The sequence below is a fragment of the Ambystoma mexicanum genome, chromosome 11, assembly GCF_040938575.1.
Source record: "Ambystoma mexicanum isolate Mex_15411 chromosome 11, UKY_AmexF1_1, whole genome shotgun sequence".
Classification (NCBI taxonomy): domain Eukaryota; kingdom Metazoa; phylum Chordata; class Amphibia; order Caudata; family Ambystomatidae; genus Ambystoma; species Ambystoma mexicanum.
Genome location: NC_090934.1, coordinates 271,353,647 through 271,377,948, shown reverse-complemented (window position 1 = coordinate 271,377,948; position 24,302 = coordinate 271,353,647). Strand labels below are relative to the sequence as shown.

The 24,302-nt window shown below is 43.7% G+C and overlaps 1 protein-coding gene across 5 annotated transcripts in view; it reads right to left on the bottom strand.

The window, feature by feature from the left end:
• PTPRU (protein tyrosine phosphatase receptor type U) overlaps positions 1 to 24,302 on the bottom strand; it is a 1,238,801-nt gene that overhangs the window by 34,289 nt on the left and 1,180,210 nt on the right. For all 5 annotated transcript variants that reach the window (XM_069623015.1, XM_069623016.1, XM_069623017.1 and 2 more), the window contains 2 exons: positions 8,871 to 8,996; positions 2,685 to 2,842 (listed from right to left, as the gene is read on the bottom strand). In XM_069623015.1, coding sequence (XP_069479116.1) covers positions 2,685 to 2,842; positions 8,871 to 8,996 — 284 coding nt within the window. The remainder of the gene's footprint in view (positions 1 to 2,684; positions 2,843 to 8,870; positions 8,997 to 24,302) is intronic.

Genomic DNA, 24,302 nt, shown 5'->3' with positions numbered 1-24,302 from the left:
GTCTCTTTTCCCCCTCTTCACTGCCTGGCATCACTCAACACATCACCAACCTCCTCTCTGCCAGCAAATACTGCATGATGGTGTGCTGTCTGATGCAAAACTCATTAAGAGCTGAAGTCATATCTCTAGGCTCCCCATGTCAACCCCACCTTCCCAATCCCCATCTCCTTTTCTCCTGATCTCTTCATGCCATCGCCCGAGGACTGCAGCACTCAACGCACACATGCACAACACTAGGCATTGTACCCAAAAAATAGTCCAGATCCTGAGAGGCTGCAGCAGAAGAAGTTAAGACGTGGGCATCGCCACGCAAACCAAAACTTAGTACAGCACCTTCAGGACTACAGCTCTGCAGAATGCTTTAGATTTCATAGGAGCTGGCCATGAAGGAGACTCCAAGGCTTATGCATGGGTAGGGCAGGAGAGAACAGCTTCAGTTACCCCTAAGGCTACATGCACATAGGCGGAGTAGGAGTCTCCAGACATGAATGGCAGATTAATGGACTGGGGGGATGGAAAGAGCCTTAGCAGCTGCCCTAGACCACACTAGCATATGCCATGAAGGAGTCTTTAGCCAAACAGCAACAGCTTATGCCTGCAAAGGGCAGATGTGAAGTGCCGCAGCAGCTGCCCTGTACTGCATCCACATAGGCCATCACGGAGCCTCCGGAGAACGACAATTTATGCATGGATGGAGCACATGAGAAGAGCCTGCACAGTCACAGCCTACAGGCATTTTAAGGGGGAATCTCCTGCAGGTTCCTTAGAAACATAATGGCATCACACAAACCCCCCCATCCAAAAGATGGGCCTCAAATGAACACGGCCTCCTCCTTATTAAGAAAGCTCATGAAGGCACACTTTTTAAAAAGGTATTCCTGGGTTATTCACGTTTGCTCTTTTAGCAGCAACAGACCAGGCAAGGACTCCCTTTTAAAGAAGACATACAGTCCAGTGTAGTTTCTCTCTATACTAAATAAACAAAAATTCTTCCATTTGGCCTCCGCCCGAGCTCAGCGGTGGAGTACATTGTTGGCAGTAAATACAGTAACAACACTTGTTGGCAGTAACAAAATTACTTCCAGTTTTACCACATTGTTGAATTCCGATGCTGACCTTGAAGTAGAGGATTTGCCTCCAGTCCGTTGCTGGAGGCAAATCGTCCACCTTAAAAAGTGGCATATTTACTGCGGTAAATCTGCCAAATCCCCAATGGAGATTCACTCCACCAAGTCACCACTCGTAATCCAGCAGTAAATCCACCGGAATGAGTGGAGGTAATAGTAACCGAGTTTATTTCTGCTGACATATCACATACCTCCAAACTTGGAATGATGCCCATTGTACCTGCTGCTTTTTGCTCGTCTTCATGTTTATGTGCTGCTCAGGAGTAAGATTTGAAAGTTTGGGACCAAACCTTAGAGGTGACTCAAGGGAGTAAGATTGTGAAAACGCCAATAGGACCTTAGAGCCTGTGTTCCAATCTATGGTACTACTCGATGGTCTCAGCGTCAACTCCAGTGAAAGGGGCGGTGGCAAAAGGTGGTCGGATACCTCAGGGGGTTAAGCACTCAATGTTTAGGTCGCTCATGACCTGCAAGGACAACACTGCCTTTCATCTGAAATTGATCAATTAGGTAATGCCTGTTTGAGTTATTGTGGATAGCCAGTCGTTGCCATATGAGTGTCTTAGTGTTGCCAACACCCTTGGCCTGCACCCGAACAAGTGATATTTCCATACCTGTCCACTGGATAGGAAAATTATACATATCATATGAAGTTATAACAGATTCACGGAGCACAACATTTCTTCTAATAAAATGTTTGTAAATAGTCTGTGATTTATTTTCTCCAACTAAACTAAAGGTCTTATGCACCTTAGAACCTCTATGGTAACATGAAAAACACCCAGGTATAGGGAGAGATATATTGGCACTTTTGTTGCACTATCAATACTCGTTACAAACAACACATCTGTTTTTATGGAACATGGGAATTGGGGGGGTGAGGGTCAGGGGGTCCAGAGGACAGGAGTAATCACCATATAATTTAAACACCGAACTAAAACTAACCCCAGCTAAAACAAGCCCATCTCAAGTGCACAGAGCCTAAAGCACAATCATCCACTGCCTACTGGTTGCCATAACCATATTTTGGTGCTTCAATGCAAAGCACACACCTCTCTTTCAAACATCACTCGGGTCTACATGTTTTAATAATCACTCCCTTTGGCTTCCGTCTAGGGTGCCGCAATGGAAAGAAAACAACTCACTTTGAAACATCATGCAAGTCTCAATGTTTAACAATAATGTCCCCTTTGGCATCTGTCTAGGGTGCTGCAATGAAAAGCATGTAACTCTCTTTAAAACATCACGCAAGTCTCATCACCCCCTTTGACTTCCGTCTAGGGTACTCCAATGGAAAGCACACAACTCAATTTGAAAATTCACGCAAGTCTCAATGTTTAACAATCTCTCCTTTTTGGCTTCGGTCTGAGAGCTTCTTAAGGGGTCTCACTCGGCTGGAAAGCACTCAGACGGTATTGCAACTTGATTTTTAGAAACCACGTTCATTTTTGCCCTTTATGAATAAAGGTCCCTCACTCATTAAACCTTTGCAAGCTCAGGAGTACCGGCCAATTCCAAACCCCAGTGTTTCTAAAAGGAGGAGGAGGAGCTACTCACAAGCAATGCACGATGGTCCGCCCGTCTCCACTTTCGTCCTGCCACTTCTCCACCTGTGCCAGCAGGTGCACAAACGCCTTCTTGGAGTCAGGGGTATCCCGGTATGCCGACCACCTCAAGAACTGGAAGTGCTGCACCATAAGGTGTCCTTCCTGTAGCTGGAAAAAAAGAAACCTCTGTCCATCACTACTCCTGGGGCATGGTGAGACACTGTGTATACTGGAATGTACACTTTTAAGGTGTACCATCATACAATCTGTAAGCAGTTTAATACAACAGGAGGAGGCAGATGGTGTGTTATTAGCAGTCCCACTAGGACTAACTATTTATAGATGTCCTCTACATATGGGAGTTATTAGCAATGTTCTGCCTGCTTCTGTATGATTATTATTGTATACATACGAATGGATTTGCTGTCAAATCCAGACTCAGCTGTGCTGGCTGGTGGACACATGTTATCATAGGCAGTGCCCATGCAGCATCCTCAGGCCATGTGACATGCCTTTTTCCCTCTGGAAGAGTACCAGAGTGACCAACAGCAATATCACACCAACAGAAGTCAAGATACTGGCCCATGTTGTACAATTAAAAAAAAGAAAGAGACCACACATAGAGGACCGGACAAACTTTCCAGATTTTTGCTCAGACGTGCATGAGACCAATGTGCATGGCTTTAGACCACGGGATACCACATTCAGAGAGATATGAAAACCATCTCCTGTCCTGATGAAGGTCAATTAAATAGGAACACTATCCAACAGCTCAATAGACCGAAACACAGTTGTGTCAACAACTTATTGATTTGGCAGAGTTTAACAGAAAATACTGCAGAATTAGGCAAAGAATGAGGTAGTTACACTTAGACAGTCCCAATAGAGTCAGAGGGGTAGTTTCACATATATAGGAGTCACATCTTGTTTTTTAAAGTTTTGATTGTTATGTACATGTAATGCACAATGCTTGTTTTCCTGTGCAACACTGACCCATGCACTGCATTGTTTTGTGAGTTTCTACACTTGTCTTTTTACAGAATCATATGGAATAAGAGGAGTGGGTCACTTTATCAGGGATCACTCTGATCATTTGTATGTGCACAGATATATTGTTACCTGGATAGATCAGGGAATACTCAGATGCCCCTTCTTATACTTTGCTTATTATTTTGGTAGGCAAGACAACTGAGACAGCAACATATTAAGTGATCTGTCCATTGCCACAATATTTGGTCCGGTGGTGAGGACAGGATCAGAATGCAGACTTCCTGGTTCCACCGATTATATTTGACAACCAAAGTCACACGTGTTCACTCTGCACAAACAGCATGCTGACTTGGCCAGTTTATGAGTTGTGTCTTCTAAAATATTCAGGCCCCAAACATTTCCCAGACATTGACAGACCTCGGAAATGATGAGGATAGGGACATGATCAAATCACACCTGTTGTTCGATCATCTATGGCCAAGGATGGAACCATTTCAAACCCATCGATCTGCTACATGGAGAAATTAAGGACAGAAGTCTCCACCTCATCCATGGACTGGTTACTTCACTGGTCCACGGAGGCAGATGGATAGTCACATAATATGCTTATTGTTCTCCCATAAAAAACAGTCTGAAAAGCTCACACCGGAGGCAGCACCACCAGAAACCCACCATGCAACCACACTGACCTTGCAGTCGACAGAAAACATGCGCAATAACCAGGCTATGAAAGAAAGCATAATATGAATATAGGCCACACTCCTGCTACTTCCTAATGTATCACGTATGTTTGCATATCCCTTACATGTCATCAGGTCTGGTACACGTGTGAGTTAGGTTTTGCACAGCATTGTCTGATTTATTGTCAAGATGTATTGTAATGCCTTGGTTTACTCTGAATTGATAATAATTCAGTTCAAATGGGTTCAGGTTGGTTTGGCCTTAACGTTACATTTTTACAGAGGGAAGGTTCCCCAATCCATCATTGACTCAACGGTGCTGGGAGCTGATTGGAGGAAGGGTACTCTTCTAGTGTTCACAGGCATTCTAAACTGCCTTTCATTGTCCACGTTCAAGCAGGAAGGTCCTGTGGTAGAGACAGGCTTGGGCCCAATAAGACTGTGTGTTACAGGAATTCAGCAGAAAGAATACTTCAAGTCAAGATCCCCAGACAATTCAAAGCAGCGTGGGACAAGAAAACCAGAATGTTTGGTGGGAGCACAGAGTAACAGATGTAAATTACAGTTATACAAGACCATTTTGTGTTGGAATTGCCTTTAGGTATTTAGTTAGATATTAAGTCTATCTCTTCATGTTATCCATCCCTTACTTTTGTTCTTTGCTACCTCTGTGCTGCTTTTCTGAGCAATTGGAAGATCGTAATTGAAATACAGCAGTGTATGAGCAGCTGTTCCACTAGTGTTACTTGAAAGCACGATCATGCAACGCTGTTAAACATTTACTGAAGTAAGACTGTTTTTGGAAAAAGCAGGGCTCGCAATTGAAAAAACTGTGTGCAAGCAGCGCTCATGAGCAAGCGTTCACTCATACGTATGTTATCGGAAGATCCGCTTTGTTTGAGATCACTGAAACATTTATTGAGATTAGTTGGTTTGGTGAAGTGGAACTTTACGATCCTTCCAAACATTGAGCAAACTGTGAGTTAGTCACGGAGCGCACCAAAACGCAGAGCAACGTTTTTTCTTTGAACCTGCCTGGTTGAGAGAAGCGTCTCTCATCAGACGATCCCAACGCACGCCTGTACTGGAGTAGTGTGTTCTCCCTAGTGTGCATGCCGCAGAGAGCACCGTGTACGTTTTCAGTGATTGCAGTATCCAAGGGCTTAAAAAGGAGTCCTCTTCTTTGGACCAGAGGTAACTGCCTTTGTTTCTACATAGCCAGCAAGTTGCTAGCAAGGGAAAAACTGAGTAAAGGAAAGTTCAGCACACCTTGAAAAAAACTGGAGTTTTCCTCAGATTAAGAACTTCAGAATTGTAGTCTTTCATTTGGAAACAAAAAGTGTCATAAAAAAGACAACTGGTCAAAAGGTAGAAACCATGTTAAATAATTTTGACTTATCTATTAAGATTCTTATTGATAATCCTAATAAAGTTTTATTTTAAAACTCTAAGAGGTATGAATTGGCATGAGAATACTTCGATAATTTTACCTTCCAAAACCTATTTTCATCTGGCCTCATTTTGGAAACTTTATCCCGTTATTGAGGGACACCTGAGTAAGTACCCAAGCAGAGTGACTCGAAATGAAACTATTCACTTTAGGATGAATGTGATGAAGACAAAAGAGATATTACATATAAGACAAGCGAATGGCAATAAGGGAAACACCTGTCGATTTTGTGGCATTGAAGATGTAGTAGAGACCCTTTATTATATACTGCTTGTGTGTCCAGCCCTTTTGCCGCAGCATATTCAATACTTCTCCAACTTGGTGAACTCTACTGCGTGGGTGAACAGAGAGTTGTTGTGGTCTTAGATGTTACACGGAAATGTAATCACATTGAAGATTCGATTCATTGCATTTTTTAAAAATCTATGTGAGCTCACATGCAAAGTCTTTCCTTCTGGTTAATATTATTTTATTGTTGTAAATCAAAATACAGTTTTCGCCTCATACAGTTGATTTTATATGGATGGATTTCTATTGGTGTATGTATGTTCTTATGTTAAGCTTTGTATCTTGTATCTTAAAGAAAGATGAATTTTGTACGATTGTTAATTTTGCTTAAGTTTGTAAAGGTTTTTATAAACTATAAACAACTAACTAAATAAAGACAATTTGAGACCAATGAACATTTACATACTGGCAGTGCAGTTCAGGAGTGTTGGGTGGGGTTTCACATTAATAAGTTCAAGACAGGATTATTTGTGAGCCACCTGATTGACATTACAACTACCTGGATTCATTATTTCTCCCAGCTATGTGAGGATGATAACAGGTACTGATTTAAATGTGGGGATTATATTGGGAGAGTTAGAGATTTAGAGTGAATGTTAACCTGATTGTTTCTTATTTCCCTGCAGATTTCCGACTAGCCAGAAGACAGGAATCTGTTTGTTGTTTTATCCACTTCGCCTTTCTATTTAAGGAGGTTTGAATTCAAGTTGTTAGTATTATCAGCTGTTGATCAAACCTCCTGGGGGGTCTGTCAGGTTCAGCAGCTCCCGCCGACAAGAACTCATCAGGACCGGGCACATCTATAGGGTTTTCTGTGCAGGTCTCTTATAGGCGTGTCTTGCAGCAAGCACTGCAAAGATAAATAAGTGCACTGTAAAAAATCTCCTACAAAGGCATTGACCAGTGCAGGAAACTACGCAAAGGGCAGGTTTTCTGTGCCTTTTGGGCATCCCACTGCCCCATTGTTATTAGCAGGCTAAGAGCCACACTCTGTCTTCTAGGTCAGTTTCTGAGATTCTGTGCTTATGATTTTGTAAAGATGTTAGCCTCAATTTTCAAGAAATACATGTGATTTCCTGCTGGCAGCTTGGTGAGATCACGTTCTACATAGCCACATATAAAGAGATGGGTAAGGCAGGGTCTAATTTAGTTTATGGGTTTCTCTTCCCTATAATCCACATCTCAACTGGCCCTATAGCTGCTAGTTGCTGGGAAAAGGTTGCCTGTTTGGCTTTCACCATATGATTTTTGATTTCTCCCTACAGGTCATGGGAAACTCCAGCAGCAGGCCGATATTTTGAGTGATTTTCTAAAAATGCATTTTGCAAATGGGAAAGAGTACACTGCAGTCTTCACTTGGTCTTCATAAAAGAAGGCTGTTCATTCCAAGAGAAAGCTGTTACTCTGTGCCACACATTCTGATGCTGGTAAGTCTTTGTTATGGTTTTAGCAACAAAGGTTATGTTATGGTCAAGAATGGCTTTGTGTTTCCAGATTCAGTAAAATGACCCGATTTGTAGAGTCACAGTATGTGCTTCTAATGTCTCTAGGAAGCAGCTCTCATAAGGTCTGTGCATATATGGATTTCACTGGCAGTGAGGGGAGTCATCTCTTTCTATTAGTTTGTATGTTAGTCCATGTGTTTAGAGAGTCAGTGAGCATCTCTCCTCTTGCTGTCAGTCCATGTTTTTCTGGACAGTGAGAGGGACCTCTCTTGCTGGCAAGGTATACATGTCTCTATAGACAGTGAAAGGCCTCTCTCTTTGTGTGAATGTATATGTGTCGTTAGTCGGGGAAAAGCCCCTCTCATGCCCTCAATGTACCTGTGTTTATTTGGCCAGTGAAACGAGGACTCCTCCTTAACACCTAGGTCCGCACACCCTTCACTTCACACCCTACCTGAGACTCTGTGATCTGCTCCCCGCTGTCTTTTCCTCACACTGCCAATTGCCCACCCTCCCCTGTTAGCTCCCCACTCCTTTTCGCTCTGCTTCCCTCACTGAGTTCTTCCCCCTATGATTGTAAAGCGTTCTGTTGCTTCCTGAAGCTAGGTCCGCGCTCAATAAATATCCCAATAATAAAGACAATAATTAAGAGGACCTCTCTTGCTGCAACACATGTGTTTCCTTGGTCATTTGGGGGCCTTTCTCTTGCCTGCATATAGTTTGAGAGAGAAACCTCTCCTGGTGTAAGTCTTTGTCTTACCAATGTCACTGAATAGCACGTTTTGCTGTCAGCATACAGCTGTCTCTTTTCAGTGCACATGTGACTGGGACATCTTTTCATGGTCAGTGGGATGCACCACTATTGTCGTCAGGGTGCATGCCTCTGTGGTCAGTGGGATGCACCACTATTGTCGTCAGGGTGCATGCCTCTGTGGTCAGTGGGCTGCATCACTATTGTCGCCAGTGTACATGCCTCTGTGGTCAGTGGGATGCACCACTTATTGTCGTCAGTGGATGTGTTTCGGGGTCAGTCGGACGTACTTCCATTGCTGTCAGTGTTCATCTTTTCATGGTCAGTGGATGTGTCTCTGTGGTCAGTCGGACGTACTTCCATTGCTGTCAGTGTTCATCTTTTCATGGTCAGTGGATGTGTCTCTGTGGTCAGTTGGATGCACCACTATTGTCGTCAGTGGATGTGTTTCAATGGTCAGTACGAATCACCCCTCTTGCAGTCAAGAGTGTATTGTTTGTACTGGGAGTACATTATAGCCCTCTAACCCCCTCCACCTACACCCCCCGCCCCACCCCCACACCCGTAGTCCCTTGATGTCCAATGTCCTCACCCTGGTGAGGTTTTGGACCCGGAACAGTCGTGCCACAAGTTCATCATCAGCAGATCCCGACACAAACTCCACCTCAATCGGGCCATATTGCTGGAGTCCTGGTTCCGGCCAGTACTGAAAACAGGGCTGAAAGTGAAAGAGCAGAACACATGAACATCACTATGCGCTGTACACAATTCACCATATATGCACATTTGCAGGTTTCAGCAAAGACTATCGTGAAGCCTCCACGGATTCCCGTTTCACTTACTTTGAAACTGACACGCAATACATCGGTGATTTGCCACAGATCACACATAGGTCTATCTAGGAGACTGTGATTAGAACTCAGGCATCCATCTGGGAAAACCACACTATCTCTGTGAGGTACTTCAGTCTGATGAAACACCTGGCACACTCTGCCTCCTGACAACAAACCATTGTCTGGGGCAAAACCAAAATCAACGTTTCTATGCACCCCAAACCCTTCTCAGGGTCAGAGCCCAATGCAAAATGTTTCAACACACGAGGGAAACAATAAGAATGGAAGGAGGGGAGGGGAGCATATATGTGGAAATGTGGAGAGGTGTAGGAAGGGGGGTGTACAGGAGGAAGAGGGCAGGAGAGGAGAGTGAAGAGGAGGGAGAACGGGTATGGGGACAGAGGAGCTACAAGGAGGGAGAGGAGAAGAGAGGGGAGGAGAGGGGGAAAGGGCAAGAGGAGAGGGGACGACAGGAGGGGAGGGGAGGGGAGAGGATAGGAGAGGAGAGGAGAGTAGTGGATACAGGAGAGGAGGGGAGAGGAAGGGAGGGGAGAGGAGAGGGGGGAAAGGAAGGGAGAGGAGAGGGGACAGGGGAGGAGGGGTGGGGAGAGGAGAGGAGACGAGAGGAGGGAGGAGAGAGGGGAGGAGGAGAGAGGAGAGCAGAGGAGAGAAGAGGAGAGGAGAGGAGAGCAGAGGAAGAGGAGAGGAGAGGGGAGGGGAGGGGAGGAGAGGGGAAGGGAGGGGAGGGGAGGAGAGGAGAGAGAGGAGAGGAGAGGAGAAGAGAGGACAGGAGAGGAGAGGAGAGGAGAGGAGAAGGGATGGGAGCGGAAAGGAGGAGGGGGGATGAGAAGGGAGGGGAGGAAGACTCCATTGAGATGAGACAGAAAGATGAGGGCATAGTGCGACTGATGTTCTGTTTTGTAAACAGGCCATGTTTGGCAGTACATGTCAGATCCACGTGCTTACTCCTAGGTGGCATCTGAAGCCCAAGGGGCTGCGATCAGAGAGAAGGCTGAAGAAAGAGAGGGGATCGGAGATGCTGAGTCTAGTCAAAGGCTGCTTAAAGAGTCGGGGCTTCAGTGCCTACCAATCCTGTGGCCAAGGGGCTTGAGTGGGCGATGATTGACGGGCAGCGCTGGTTATGGAGGCAGGGCGGAGAGTGAGGTTTACATAGCATTAAGGGAACTTGCGAGGAGGAATACGTAGCCTGTGCCCCTGAGGCTTTTATTAGACAGGTATTTGGACCCTGTACATATTGGCCTTTAAACACCACGATGAAGGTTTGTAGAGATTCACGGATAAAAGGGATGGCACGAGCAAATGGAATTCATAGAACAGTGTGACAGGCGTGCACTGATACAAGTGGAAATGATATAACAAGAGCAGATACAATGGAAGGGAAGGGAAGGGGGACATGTGTGGGGACATTAGAGAAGCTAAAGGAAAGGCTCATGGGGAGGCGCGCGCAGGGAGAAAAGGAAAACAGAGAAAAGAGGGGCAAGGGGAGGATGCGATGGTGGCACAAAGGTAAAAGAAAGAAAGAAAGGCAAGCAGGCAGAGATTTGCTTCATAATTCTATTATTCGAACAACACTAACTTAGCCTGTGAACGCCAGAGGACAACAGTACAACATTTTCAAAAAAGAAAAAAAGTGCACATACAAGTAGAAACACAACACAACGGGTACCGTGCAGTCTTACAAATATACGCGCAAGCATCCAAGAAGCCCAGGGGCCCTGTTTCATACTAGATGCACTAAAGAAGCAATTCCCATACAGATTCATTCCATAACTGCTTAATTTGATACAGTAACTTGTTAAAAAAAATACGGTTTAAAATTGTTCACAAAGCGAAAGCAAAGACAGGGCCAGACACAAGGAAGTCAGGAGAGGCTCTGCTCAGCATGCCTTGTGCGGGCACACGTGGAAAGTTTAGCAGAGCAATTTAACCTTCTTCAGGTTGACCAAGAAGCCCCTCCAAATTGATATTTTTTACCTGAGTAACTAATTATTTGTTTACAGAAGAGAGACTACAATATAACGTGGCACAGGTTGAGGAAGATGTGAGTGTCTGTTGAAAGTTGTTGAACAGCACAGAAAATGGATAATTGCCCTAGCATTGGGGCTCCCATGATCGAGTAGGCGGCATTGTAAAGAAGCAGGGCTTGATTAGGAGAAGAGCCGTCTTTGGTGAAACTACAAAAATAGCATTGACCAATATAAATAAGATAGAATGGTGAAAGTGCTACCTTCTGAAACCCTCCTGAAGTAACATGCACCCATCTAAATACGACAGAAGAGTACCAGAGCTAGAATAGCATTGACCAATTTAAATAAGATAGAATGGTGAACATGCTACCTTCTGAAACGCTCCTGAAGTAACATGCACACATCTAAATAAGACAGAAGAGTACCAGAGATAGAATAGCATTGACCAATTTAAATAAGATAGAATGGTGAACATGCTACCTTCTGAAACCCTCCTGAAGTAACATGCACACATCTAAATAAGACAGAAGAGTACCAGAGATAGAATAGCATTGACCAATTTAAATAAGATAGAATGGTGAACATGCTACCTTCTGAAACCCTCCTGAAGTAACATGCACCCATCTAAATAAGACAGAAGTGTACCAGAGATAGACTAGCATTGACCAATTTAAATAAGATAGAATGGTGAACATGCTACCTTCTGAAACCCTCCTGAAGTAACATGCACCCATCTAAATAAGACAGAAGTGTACCAGAGATAGAATAGCATTGACCAATATAAATACGATAGAATGGTCAACGTTCTAACTGCTGAAACCCTCCTGAAGTAACATGCACCCATCTAAATAAGATAGAAGAGTACCACAGATTGATGTGCTGATTATGCTAAAACAATCTCCCATCTAAATAGCAAAATAATACAGGAGATTAAAAACAATCCTACAAAAATAATATTTACCTATCTAAATAATAAAGAAAATACATATGTTGCCAAACCTAAAAAAAAAAAAAAAACTTCAACCATCTAATTCAGATAGGACTAGAAGAGCTGACAGTCATTCAAATGAAAAAAAACACATTCACCAGTCGAAATCAGTTCAAATGGTAGAACATGCACATTTGGCAATTCTAATAAAATAACATTCACTCACCAAACTAAGACAGAATGGTACCTCAGATATCTTTGGTGATTTTGCTAAAAAAAACATTCACCCATCTAAATAGGATAGACTAGTAGAGGAGCTCAAATAGCCAATACTGGTAACAAAGATTTCATAAATTCAAATCAGTCAGAATGGCGTTGAGATAACATCTAAGCTCACTAAAAGACCATTCACAAAACTAAATCAGTAAGAATGTAGAAGAGCTAACATAGCCAATCCTAATAAAAGAACAGTCACCAATATCATTAAATTAGAATGGTAGAAAATGGATCTCTTACAATCATAATAAAATAACATGTGCCTACCTGAAAAAGACAGACGTTTGCTCCCATCAGAATGACTTTGAACAGTAGATGAGATGACATACTACTTCCACTAAAAGAACATTCACCAATCTAAATCAGGTACAAGGGTAGAGCAGATGTTGACAATTCCACTAAAAGCCCAAGTGTCAAACTATATCATTTAGAAAAGGAATCCCTCTGAAATAGCATTCACCAATTAAAATTAGCCAGAATGGTAGACACGATATTGACAATCCTAATAAAAGAGCCGTCAACTATGTAAATCAGTTAGAAAGGTAGAGCAGATGATGATAATTCCACTAAAAGACCAAGGCTGTCATTCTGAGGTTGGTGCTAGTCATGGAGCTATTAGCGCTATGACTTGCACCAATACCGGTAGCGCCACCGACGTGGTGATATGGGGACTTACCGGTCCATTCCGCCCTTTGTGGGAACGGTAAATCCCCATTTGAAATGCCATTCCCCATTCCCATTTGAGCCCCAACAGGGCTCAATGGGAAGGGGGAAGGTGGCAATAATGGTACCGCAAATTGTGGTACCGTTATTGACCCTGGTCTCTCTTTGTGGGTCCCGTCCTTAAAGGATAGTTCCGGGACTTTTTTTTTATTGTTCCTATGGTTCGGCCATGTGTTTTTAAGCATAAATCGGTAGATCGTAGAAAACTTTCCTATGGACCTTACCCGACTTTTCGTCCATTAACGCACTCGAAAACATCCGCCATTTTATGATAATCCTCTCACTTGCCGCATCGCCCTGGCTCACCTGCTTTTTCGGCACTAAATCAAATCCCCCGCCCCTGAGCCTGACATCAGCAGACGCGTACCGCCCATTTCCCGTTTCGTGTCAACAATCGCTACGCCTCAGCTAATGAAGTGTCGCCATGGAAATGGCAGGACGCCTCTTTCCTCAATAAGTATAAACAGACCGTTTCACAACACACAGCAGCAGATTTTCGAATCCATTCCTCTCTCTGTGTTACTTTGAGTATTCTGTGACTCGTTTCTGTGCTCTGGTCAGCTACTTTCGTTGATTGTAGCCCGTGTGAACAGATACCAGTACCACCGCTATAAATTATTTTACTTTCTTTACCACATAATGGCTACAATAATGCCGTATATGTACGAGCCCGAGTACACCGAGGAAGAACTACTGGAAGGGCAAGCACGCGAAAACGATGGGGATTCGGACGGCAGTTGGGAGGACCAGTCAACGGATGAAGAGCCTGGACCATGTCGCATGGACGGCGTCTCCACCTGGTGCACGTGCAATCGGTGCGAGCTAATGCCAACTGAGGAGGAGAACTGCTGCTGCCGAGAAAACTCGGGATGCCTGGCCTACATTTCGGAAGGCGAGCAACGTCTGCAGGAAGGCGAGCAAAGTCCGCAATGCATCACCGAGCTGCCAGAGTTCAGGGAAGCCTGCCTCTCACGGACCGTGTTGAGGATGATGATGGTGCTTATGCACGAACTTCGCGGCACTGTTCGTCCGCGTAATCCGAGTAACGAGTAAGTATACTCTGGTTGTGATGTCAGTGATGCCACAACTATGTCATGGTCGTCTCCCACATATAAAATTACATCTACATATCATTCGAATGCATGTAAATTGGTTCGATATTGTGCATTTTCTAGATAGAATTTTTTTCAAAGCAGAATGACATTTTTTACCTGAATCGATAGTGATAAAGTTTTGTCATTTTAATACAGTTTGCATCTTTCATTTTCACAGGTGGTACAGGCTGGTGGCCTATCGTTGCTTCACTTGGTGGCTTCACGGGAGGCTCGGACACCGCGTTCGGAGAGTAATACCTGCCTGTGCGGTACTTGCCATTAGACAACATTTCCCCAGCGACAGTGGACAATACCGCGGATTTTCCCTGGATGTGCTGCAACCGCAAATTTACAATGTGTAATGTTTATTATTTATGTTCAATTGAAATTAAGATCCAAAATAAAACCCAATATATATTTTAACAATGGTTGTTTTGATTTGTCCAAGCGTTGGCAATAAAAGGAAGGCCGTTGTATTTTATTGATACAAAACATGGTTATAGGTAAATATGGTTGATCATAATAAATCATCCTTTTGGTCACCGGGTACAGAGATGACCCGCTCTGGCCCGTGCCGCCTTGCCACCACAGGCCAGCCTGCTGCTGACTAACTGCCTAGGCATCCAGGGTCTCCAGGGTGAACTGCACCCATATATTCTCCTGGGAGGGTGAGGTATTTATAAACTCACCCCCCTGCCTTCCATGTACTAGATCCTGCAGCCAGCCTCTTACATGCAGTTAGATGGCCTCTCCTTGGTGAGGCCCTGCGGCAAACGAGTCTTGTCTGCACGACCACCGCCCCAATCCACCCCCCGCCCTATCAAAGGCAGTTCGCACCGGGGTACTTGTGCAGGCAACTGGAGCAGTCAGGGAGCGATAAAGGCCAAGAGGTGCCAAAGACCATGTACACTTCAAAGTGGTCTATAGAGCATGGGTTGTTGTTCCCATGTCTACCTCCAGACCCCGTGTCTCCTGCCAAGCATCCCCCCTCACGCTGGACGGCCCCCTGCAATCCACATAAGTGTGTCTCCATTCACGAGTCTTCCTGTGTCTTGTCTGCACGACCACCGCCCCAATCCACCCCCCCGCCCTATCAAAGGCAGTTCGCACCGGGGTACTTGTGCTGGCAACTGGAGCAGTCAGGGAGCGATAAAGGCCAAGAGGTGCCAAAGACCATGTACACTTCAAAGTGGTCTATAGAGCATGGGTTGTTGTTCCCATGTCTACCTCCAGACCCCGTGTCTCCTGCCAAGCATCCCCCCTCACGCTGGACGGCCCCCTGCAATCCACATAAGTGTGTCTCCATTCACGAGTCTTCCTGTGTCTTATCTGCACGACCACCGCCCCAATCCACCCCCCGCCCTATCAAAGGCAGTTCGCACCGGGGTACTTGTGCAGGCAACTGGAGCAGTCAGGGAGCGATAAAGGCCAAGAGGTGCCAAAGACCATGTACACTTCAAAGTGGTCTATAGAGCATGGGTTGTTGTTCCCATGTCTACCTCCAGACCCCGTGTCTCCTGCCAAGCATCCCCCCTCACGCTGGACGGCCCCCTGCAATCCACATAATGCCACGACATATACACGTCATTCATTCACAAACACACCCCTGTTTCGAATTCTTTATAACCCACTTCATATTTCTAATGAGCACTTCTTTGCGCTTTGCTAGTCAACCCGTGAAGGTGCTGGTTATCTGCTCTTCGTCTCTGTGAACTTCCGTGACCACTTCGAGGAAACTCGTCAGATTGCAACCTGTGAACTGCTCCCTGTTCTACGACAAGAAACTACTCTGATCCCTGCATCTAACTGTTTGTTCGTCAAGGTAAGGCCATGTACCATAATCATTTTGCGTCCAATTTCTTTTCGTTCAAGACAGTACATGCAAGGAACTAGTCACATGTTCTGAGTTTACATTGGTATTCATAGAGAATTGTTGATCTTTTCTTTTCAGAACTTTCCACAATGCCTGCCTGTTCCATTGGCGGTTGTCCTTCGAAGACCCATAATAAATCAGAAGGTACTATAATGCATGTTTTCCCTAAGACAATAGATCAGATAAGAGAATGGGTCCGATATTGCGGATATCCACCGTCTGAGCTTGAAAGTAGAGTCCTAGAGGTCTTTGCGGACAAGAGGGGTGATCGATACCGCATCTGCAGCAGGCACTTTACCTCTGACATGTACTCCACATCATTGCTAATAAAGAAGAACACACCGCGAGCGAGGCGAAAATTGCTCTCAACCGCTATTCCCACTCTATTCGTCCACATCCCTACACTGGTGAGTCAAGTTTACGTATTTATCTCTTGGCCTTGCGGTAGTGTGTAGCATTAGCTAACAATAATTTCCCCATTTATGTATCCACTCAATATGTAGGCGGAAGATTCTCCATCCGTGTCATTATTGCAGTCATCAGCCACTTCAAGCGCCTATCGGGTAATCTTACTTGGCTATTCTGCCACTGACTTGTTTTAGGCATGTAAATCAATAGTTTTAATTTATCGTGTAATTATGTTACCTAATGGTACACCCTTGTACTCGTCCTCTAGTCTTTGTTTTCAGTTATAATTATTGTTATCCAAAATAACGCAAGTACTGTCTTTCAGGGAGATGCTGAGGAGTCCAACGTATTGACGACTACCGTTGATGTCACTCAGATGCTCGAGGTACGTTTCAGGACAGTTCCGTCGCCCTCCTATGTGTCTTCTTTTTTCAATTTTGTGTTCATTACTAATGAAAGTCCTATGTTTCAGGGAGTCGATGGAGCATTAGTCCAAGAAGAAGGGGGAGCATGCAGTTACGGGTCGGCGCAACAGCTTGCAGAAGTGTGCACCGCAGTTACATCGTCCCTTGATGTTCTTATGCATTTCGAGGTATGGATACTGACAGTTCGATCAAGCGAAATCATATGACGTGATTACATCCGCTATACTTCCTTCTTTATTAACGCTAGTACTATGTTTCAGGGAGATGACGGAGCTTCTTCTACAAGAACATCACCCCTAGTAGTTGATGCAGATCTCTGGGTGGTGACACTTCCAACGATCAAGCAAATCGAATCATATTTACATATCCATTATTTATTTTAGACAACTGATCATTTGTGCAGGTCTATTTAGATGAGCCGTTCACGCCTGCACAAAGTTTCTGTTCTTTTTATCAAAATAGAAAACCATACTAATGCAATTACTGTGTTTCAGGGAGTCACTGAAGCATCATCTTCAATAATATCATCAATGGAAGTCTATGAGGAGCCCGAGGTATGGATCTTGACAGTTCCATCTAACTAGATCAACAATGCGTGAATAATTGTCGTTTGAATGTTCTACACAAAGCGTTCATTCGTGTTTTGCTATTGAGATGTACGTGGGTATTGGTCCCCAAGTACATTTTGTGTTTTCAATATTATTATACATACTAATGAAAGTTCTATGTTTCAGGGAGTCGATGGAGCGTCAGTGCGTGATGGATGTGCTTATCATGAAAATGTAGTCGTTGCAGCGCAAGAGGAAGTGGAGACATGCACACACGAGTCGGAGCAACAGCGTCCTGATGTTGAAGTTCGAGGCAAGAAAGTTTCAAAGAAAAGAAAGCAAAAGAAGGTTAGTGTCCTGGTCACTATATTATGTTGTTTTTCACTGTTAATAGTTCAATACTGTAAGTTGTGTTTAAACTGAACATCCCTTTTCCAATCTGTCCTCTAGTTGCGAGTGGGTGTACGAACTAGATCTACACAGACAGTGAAGCGAACGAGAGATGTTGCTTGTCAAACCTTTTGGCAGGGACTTGAGACTGGAGATGCATCGTGCCAATGGGAAGAATATGAAGTGATTGACAACGGAGCTATACCACCACCAGCCATTGATAGTGAATGTCCTCCTGGTAGTTCGGATGCAGTTGTAGATAAATTCACAGAATCCACACCCGCAAAAACTAAGACCGCGAGAAAGTTGAAGAAATTGTCCTATTCACCCATTGCCGGAGAAGGAACAGATGTTGCAATGGAAGAGAATGAAGTGGACTACAATGAAACACCTTCAATATCACTGAACATAGCGGAAGACGATATCAGAGATTCTACCTTTCATGTGAGTGACATGTCCTCAACGTTACAGGCCGAACCAGCTGGGATGCAGAGTGACACTATAAGGAAAGAGGCCAAATTCATTGTATTCGATAGTTGTTTGATTGATATTATTATTCGGCTGAAATGTGGGCATTCGGTAGGTGGGGAAGTATGTGGGGAGCCATTGATTAATGTGACTCGTGCAATTCGAGGCACTAACCTTAAAATACATGCCACCTGTACAAAATATCATCCTTTCTCATGGTCTGCACAACCCATGCTGGGACAACTGCCAGCAGGCAATCTACTTTGTGCAGCGGCTGCACTTTTTAGTGGTTCAAGTTTTAAAAAATTAGAGTCTTTCTTTCAGTTTGTGGGAATCCGTTTCATTGCGAAAACTCAGTTCTACAAATACCAAACCGATTATCTATTTCCAGCCATTAGCGAAGCTTGGAGAATGGAAAAAATGTCTATTGATAGTACATTCGCGGGCAAACGGTTCAGGCTAGCCGGTGATGGACAGTGCGACAGCCCAGGATTTTCAGCCAAGTACTGCACCTACCACTTTCAGGACATGGAAAGTAAGAAAATTGTGAGTTCGGTGGTTGTGCAGGTGTCACAAAGTACATCCTCAGTGGCCATGGAGAAAGTTGGCTTTGTAGCATCATTGCAAGAACTACAATCGCGGGGAATGGTGATTGACCTGATAGCCACGGACAGACACGTTTCAATTGCCAAGACAACGAGAGAAGAGTACAAAAATATAAATCACCAATTTGACGTTTGGCATCTTGCAAAAACAATCAATAAAAAAATGTCTGCTGCAGGTAAAAAAAAAGAAACGCAAGGTATTTCACAGTGGTCCAAGTCAATCAGCAACCATCTTTGGTGGAGCTCAAAAACATGTGGAGGGTCGTTGGAAATTCTACTGGAAAAATGGCGGTCAGTAATGCCACACTGCACAAACGTTCACCGTTGGAACACAAACCAACATTTCCACAATTGTGAACATGGCCATTTGTCCACAGAGGAGGCACGGAAGAAGAAGTGGTTGATTCCTTCATCACCCACTCACAAAGCCATTGAAAAGATTGTATTTGATAAAACTATAACAAGAGATTTGAGGGGACTCACGGAATTCTGCCACACAGGAGATTTGGAGGTGTTCCACAATATGTGCCTAAAGTACAGGCCAAAACGATTGCATTTTGGCATGGAGGGCATGATAAATCGGACTCTTCTAGCGGTCTTGGCACATAACCATAACGTTGGACGTCAACAAAGTAGGACGACCGGAACTTTAGGGACGCTTCGCTACAATAAGGCCTTCACTAAAAGAAGTAAACAATGGGTGATCAAACCAGTGTTTGAGGATATGCAATATGAGTTTATTGAGAGACTTATTGTTGACGTCCTAGATAGGCACATAAATGGAGTTGTGAACGAACCTGTGCAGGTGACAACTGCATTGCCACCCAACATTGCCTCTGTTCCATGTCCACCTAAAGAAGAGCTCATTGAGAAATACACATCACGGTTTAAATGATTGTAATTTGATTGTCTGTTCTCTCGAGTCTCCTCATGTCGCAGGCCCATTGAATATGTTTATATATCCAACCTTGTTCATTTGCGCATTAAATTAAACCAAACAGTAATATAAATTATTTTTCCAAAAATATAGAATGTCTCCGTATTTATGGTTCTGTGGGGCAGCAAAGCAAGCAGACAAAATGCAAAGATGGAGTGTAAATTTCAAGTCCTGTAAAACGGCCTTACACTGAATGTAGCTAACTAGGAATGTGTGTTCGTTCAAAGTGAAGGTCAGCTGCTTTGATTTTTTCTCGAGTGCCAGAATGGCCCACGACTCAGTATAAGGTTCTATTGTTATTTGACCTTGACAGGCCGGGACCACGTAAGAAACGATAATGAATATAATTTCAGAAACGAAAGCCATTTCATGTTCGTTCATTAGAAGAAATAAAACGTCGGCATAGAAGGAGTGGTATTTCGGGGCTGCCCTACGCACAGACACAATGGAAAATGCAAATATAATGTAAGTAACTCTTTAGATGAGTTTATACCGCAATTTAATTACTATACAGTAGCTTTAAAGACGGGTTAAGTTGTACTTGTTCATTCTATGTGGCATATTGTTTTGTACCGCGCACTATCTTGGGGAGAACCGTCTCCTTTTACGGAAGCACCTCCAAACCTTCCTCTTTGCTTCTGCTTTCTCTCTCCCTCTCCCCTGCTACAACTTGTCCACTGTCTGCGACCTCGGTCCTGGGCCCTTCCACTCTCCACCTGCACTCCCTGTCAACCCCTGCACTGGGGGACTGTCTCAGTATCCTACAGCCCCCCTTGACGTATAAAACCCAGTTGCACTGTCCTAGCTATGAAATAATTTCCAGACCTAATATATAAAATGAATAATTTTAATAAAGATCTGATGGTGAGACTAATTTCCTTTTTTTATGTTTTTCAAATAGATACATCGTCCATTATTGTCTGTGTCACGAGTACCAGACACCGGCGGATGGCTTTTTCAACCGCCAGCTGCTTCTCCGCGTGAACAACGTTAGCACCCTGACCATTTTGTGGGACGATCGCCAAGTACAAGTATGCCCTTACGCGGTACTAGCGGCTAGATGCAACATACAGACCGTTGTGGTGCCCTAGTGCCTCGTTGTTGGAATAGCCATGCGATTATCAGTGCGACCGAAGAGCTTATTTTATCGTAAACCAACACCCTGTCTACTGCACACGAACATCGCTTGCCTCAAGACGAAATATTTTGGATCGAGAGCAAATAAAAATGCAAATCGCTGAATATTCTCAAAACATTTGATGTCAAATAAATGTACTTTGCCAAATGTACAATCTTGCCGTTTGCTTTTAAACCACTGTTTCATATTCCGAATTGTGGCGCTGTATTGTGAGATGATCTAAGACCCTGTGTACAGCAAAGGAACATCGTGTGCCTCGAAACGAACTTTTTGGAACGTGAGCAAATAAAAATGCTAATCGCTGAATATTCTCAAAACATTTGATGTCAAATAAATGTACTTTACCAAATTTACAATCTTGCGGTTTAATTTAAAAGCACAGTTTCATATTCACAATTGTGGCGCGCTGTGTTGTTTGAGCTCATCTGTGTTGATTTCCTGGTTCTGTGTGGAGTCGCGTAGAAGACGCCTGGGCGCGTTTGCCTACGCAGCTCAGTCACGTCACGGATAGAGGCGGGGAATATGAATGTTTTGATCAAGTCTGTTTCAGGGGCGGGGGATTTGATTTAGTGCCGCAAAAGCAGGTGAGCCAGGGCGATGCGGCAAGTGAGAGGATTATCATAAAATGGCGGATGTTTTCGAGTGCGTTAATGGACGAAAAGTCGGGTAAGGTCCATAGGAAAGTTTTCTACGATCTACCGATTTATGCTTAAAAACACATGGCCGAACCATAGGAACAATAAAAAAAAAGTCCCGGAACTATCCTTTAACGCCTGCTAAAACCAGGCATTAAGGAAGGACCCGCAAAGGGACCTCGGAATAGGGCGCAAAGGGATTACTGGCACCGGTGTCATTACCGGTGCCCAGTATCCCTTTGTGCCCGGGTCGTAATGACCCCCCAAGTGTCAATCAGGATCATTTAGAAAAGGAATCCCACTGAAATAGCATTCACCAATCATAATCTGCCAGAATGGTAGATACGATATTCACAATCCTACTAAAAGAGCTGTCACTTATCTAGATAAGACAGAAAGGTTGAAAATGTATATTTGGTGATTCTACTGAAAGTAACATTCAGCCGCTTACTTGATAAGGAATGGCAGCAGAGCATTCACCCCCTTCATCGGGATGGTAGAAGAGCTAACTTGGACAATCCTTCAAAAAGAGCATTTATAGAGCTACAGAAGTTACAATGGTAGAAGAGATACGTTGGAAATTCCTTCTAAAAAATCATTCTGCCATTTGAAAAAAAAAAAAGATGAAATTGGTGATGAGCATTTGCTGGGTTATTTTATGTTAAAACATATATGATGTTGTATTATATTTAAATAGTTTATGGAAACTTTTCCAAATAAAGTTGACATTGAAAGAGATGGAACCAAAAACAAAAATAGTCTTCAAAATGGATGCAATGTGATAACTGACTGGATTCGTGAACTGTGGCTCCCTGCGCGCATTTTGCAATGTGAGCCCATCCAATATGCTCGGGTTACAATAGTGGGGGTGAATGATGTCAGAGTTCAGAAGAGAGACTGATGGCTGGACATCCAGACCATTGCATTTTTGACGCATGCAACAGCTATTGGATTGGATTGCAAAACAAAAAAACAAGAGTACTTGTCATATGTGGACAACTTGCACTCTTAAGGCTCTTTCTAGATTAGCAGGAAAAGGGCCCACATGGATAATTACCATTCTCCATTCCACATCCGGTTTTTGAATCATGCTGAGAGCACCAGCTCAACTCCAACTACCATTTCAAAAGGGGACGTAGTGTGCAGCAGCGGTCACCACAGTTGTGGACATGGTTACTGCCAGATGGACAAGAACTGCTGCTTTATGGAAACCGTTCCTTTTTGTATTGATTTGAAGCATTGCCAAAGTTAACCAGTTTGGCTTTTATATAGGCAAACGTATTCTTCTTATTTAATTATGTTTAACATTAAAATGTGTACATACCACATTTGTCTATAAATACCCATGTGTCAAAAAGAATGAGGTAAACTTAACAATTTAATTAAGGGTTGTGTGCGGTATTGTTTAGAAAGCAAGTGTCTGTGGTTTTCCTTACACCGGGAGCTGACTATTCATTGCGATTAACCAGTTACATTTTATACATATGCTTTTGCAGTCAGAAACACTGGTTTTAAATTACTTAAATGTGACACGGATTTAGATTACACAGAGCACTGTCTACTGCTCATTCTACTGCTATGCGTTTATGTCTCCAGAAATGGCAACAGATGCACCTGGTCCCCATAGACTTTCTAGACAAATCATTTTGTTCTCATATAGGTGCCCAGTGCCACCTCTGAGCCAAAACTAAACATGGCATGTTATCCACGACTTAGTGATGGAAAAGCAATCCATCAGCGCTTCAGCCAATGGATGACTTGGAAGGAAGATGCCTTTAGATGGATGTAGGTATCATCAATAAACTGCTGGATGAGGATTGCCTAGGAATCAGGCAAATTCCCTTAGCATGTCAAATTGGTACAAAACATAGATGGCAAGATTGACCCAAGTTATTCAACATTTGTATTCGAAATTGGGCAATGAGGCATTGGTTGATTTGACACCTACATTTTTAATAGATTTGGAGATACATTCGCTCAAAAAGTCAAAAGCATTCCAAGCACCACCAATCTAGTGGAAACGATGACATGTTGTGCCGTATCAACCACTCTGGTACAAGAAGATGTTGCAGTACAAGCAGCCACATTCACATTTCAGCAAAGTCAAGGCCCCATTGGAGGTTTCAGTAGTACCCAGCGGTCAAAATTACATTGACACGAGAAAGCTATTACATATACGACAAGGATTGTGGATCTACCAAGGTGATAATTGGCAAGTTTGCTGTATTTAAAAAAATATGCCTATATTTGATGTACTTCCAAAGCTGTATGAAAATATTTGTGGATAGCCGGAAGCACTGTTATGTTTTTGAACAATGTTAAATGACAACAGAAGCAGCTTCTTCAAGTTAGAAGAAGGGATCATGTAAGCATAAAAGAACATCTTCAAATACTAAAACTGAGACAGCAAAGAAGACTTATTGCACTGAGGGGGCGCTGATCTGACTTTATTCTCGAAAGTGCTGCGAGTACGGCACCTGACTAAATTATGGCAGTGGTCAAATTGTTGAAAATTGAACACAAATAAACTAATCAAGTAGTCAAAGGATATTGCTGATACTCTCACTGGATGACACTCACAGCCTACTTCTCTCCTGTGCCAATGGCTCTGCTCATGCCACAATTAGCATTTACATGGGCTCAGCCACAGGGGCAGTGTATCCTGGGATCTCCTAGCCAGTACGTGTGGGCTCCTATGAGAGTGGCTGTTGCACACTGTCTGACCTTTAAGAGATCAAAAAGAAATATAACTTTG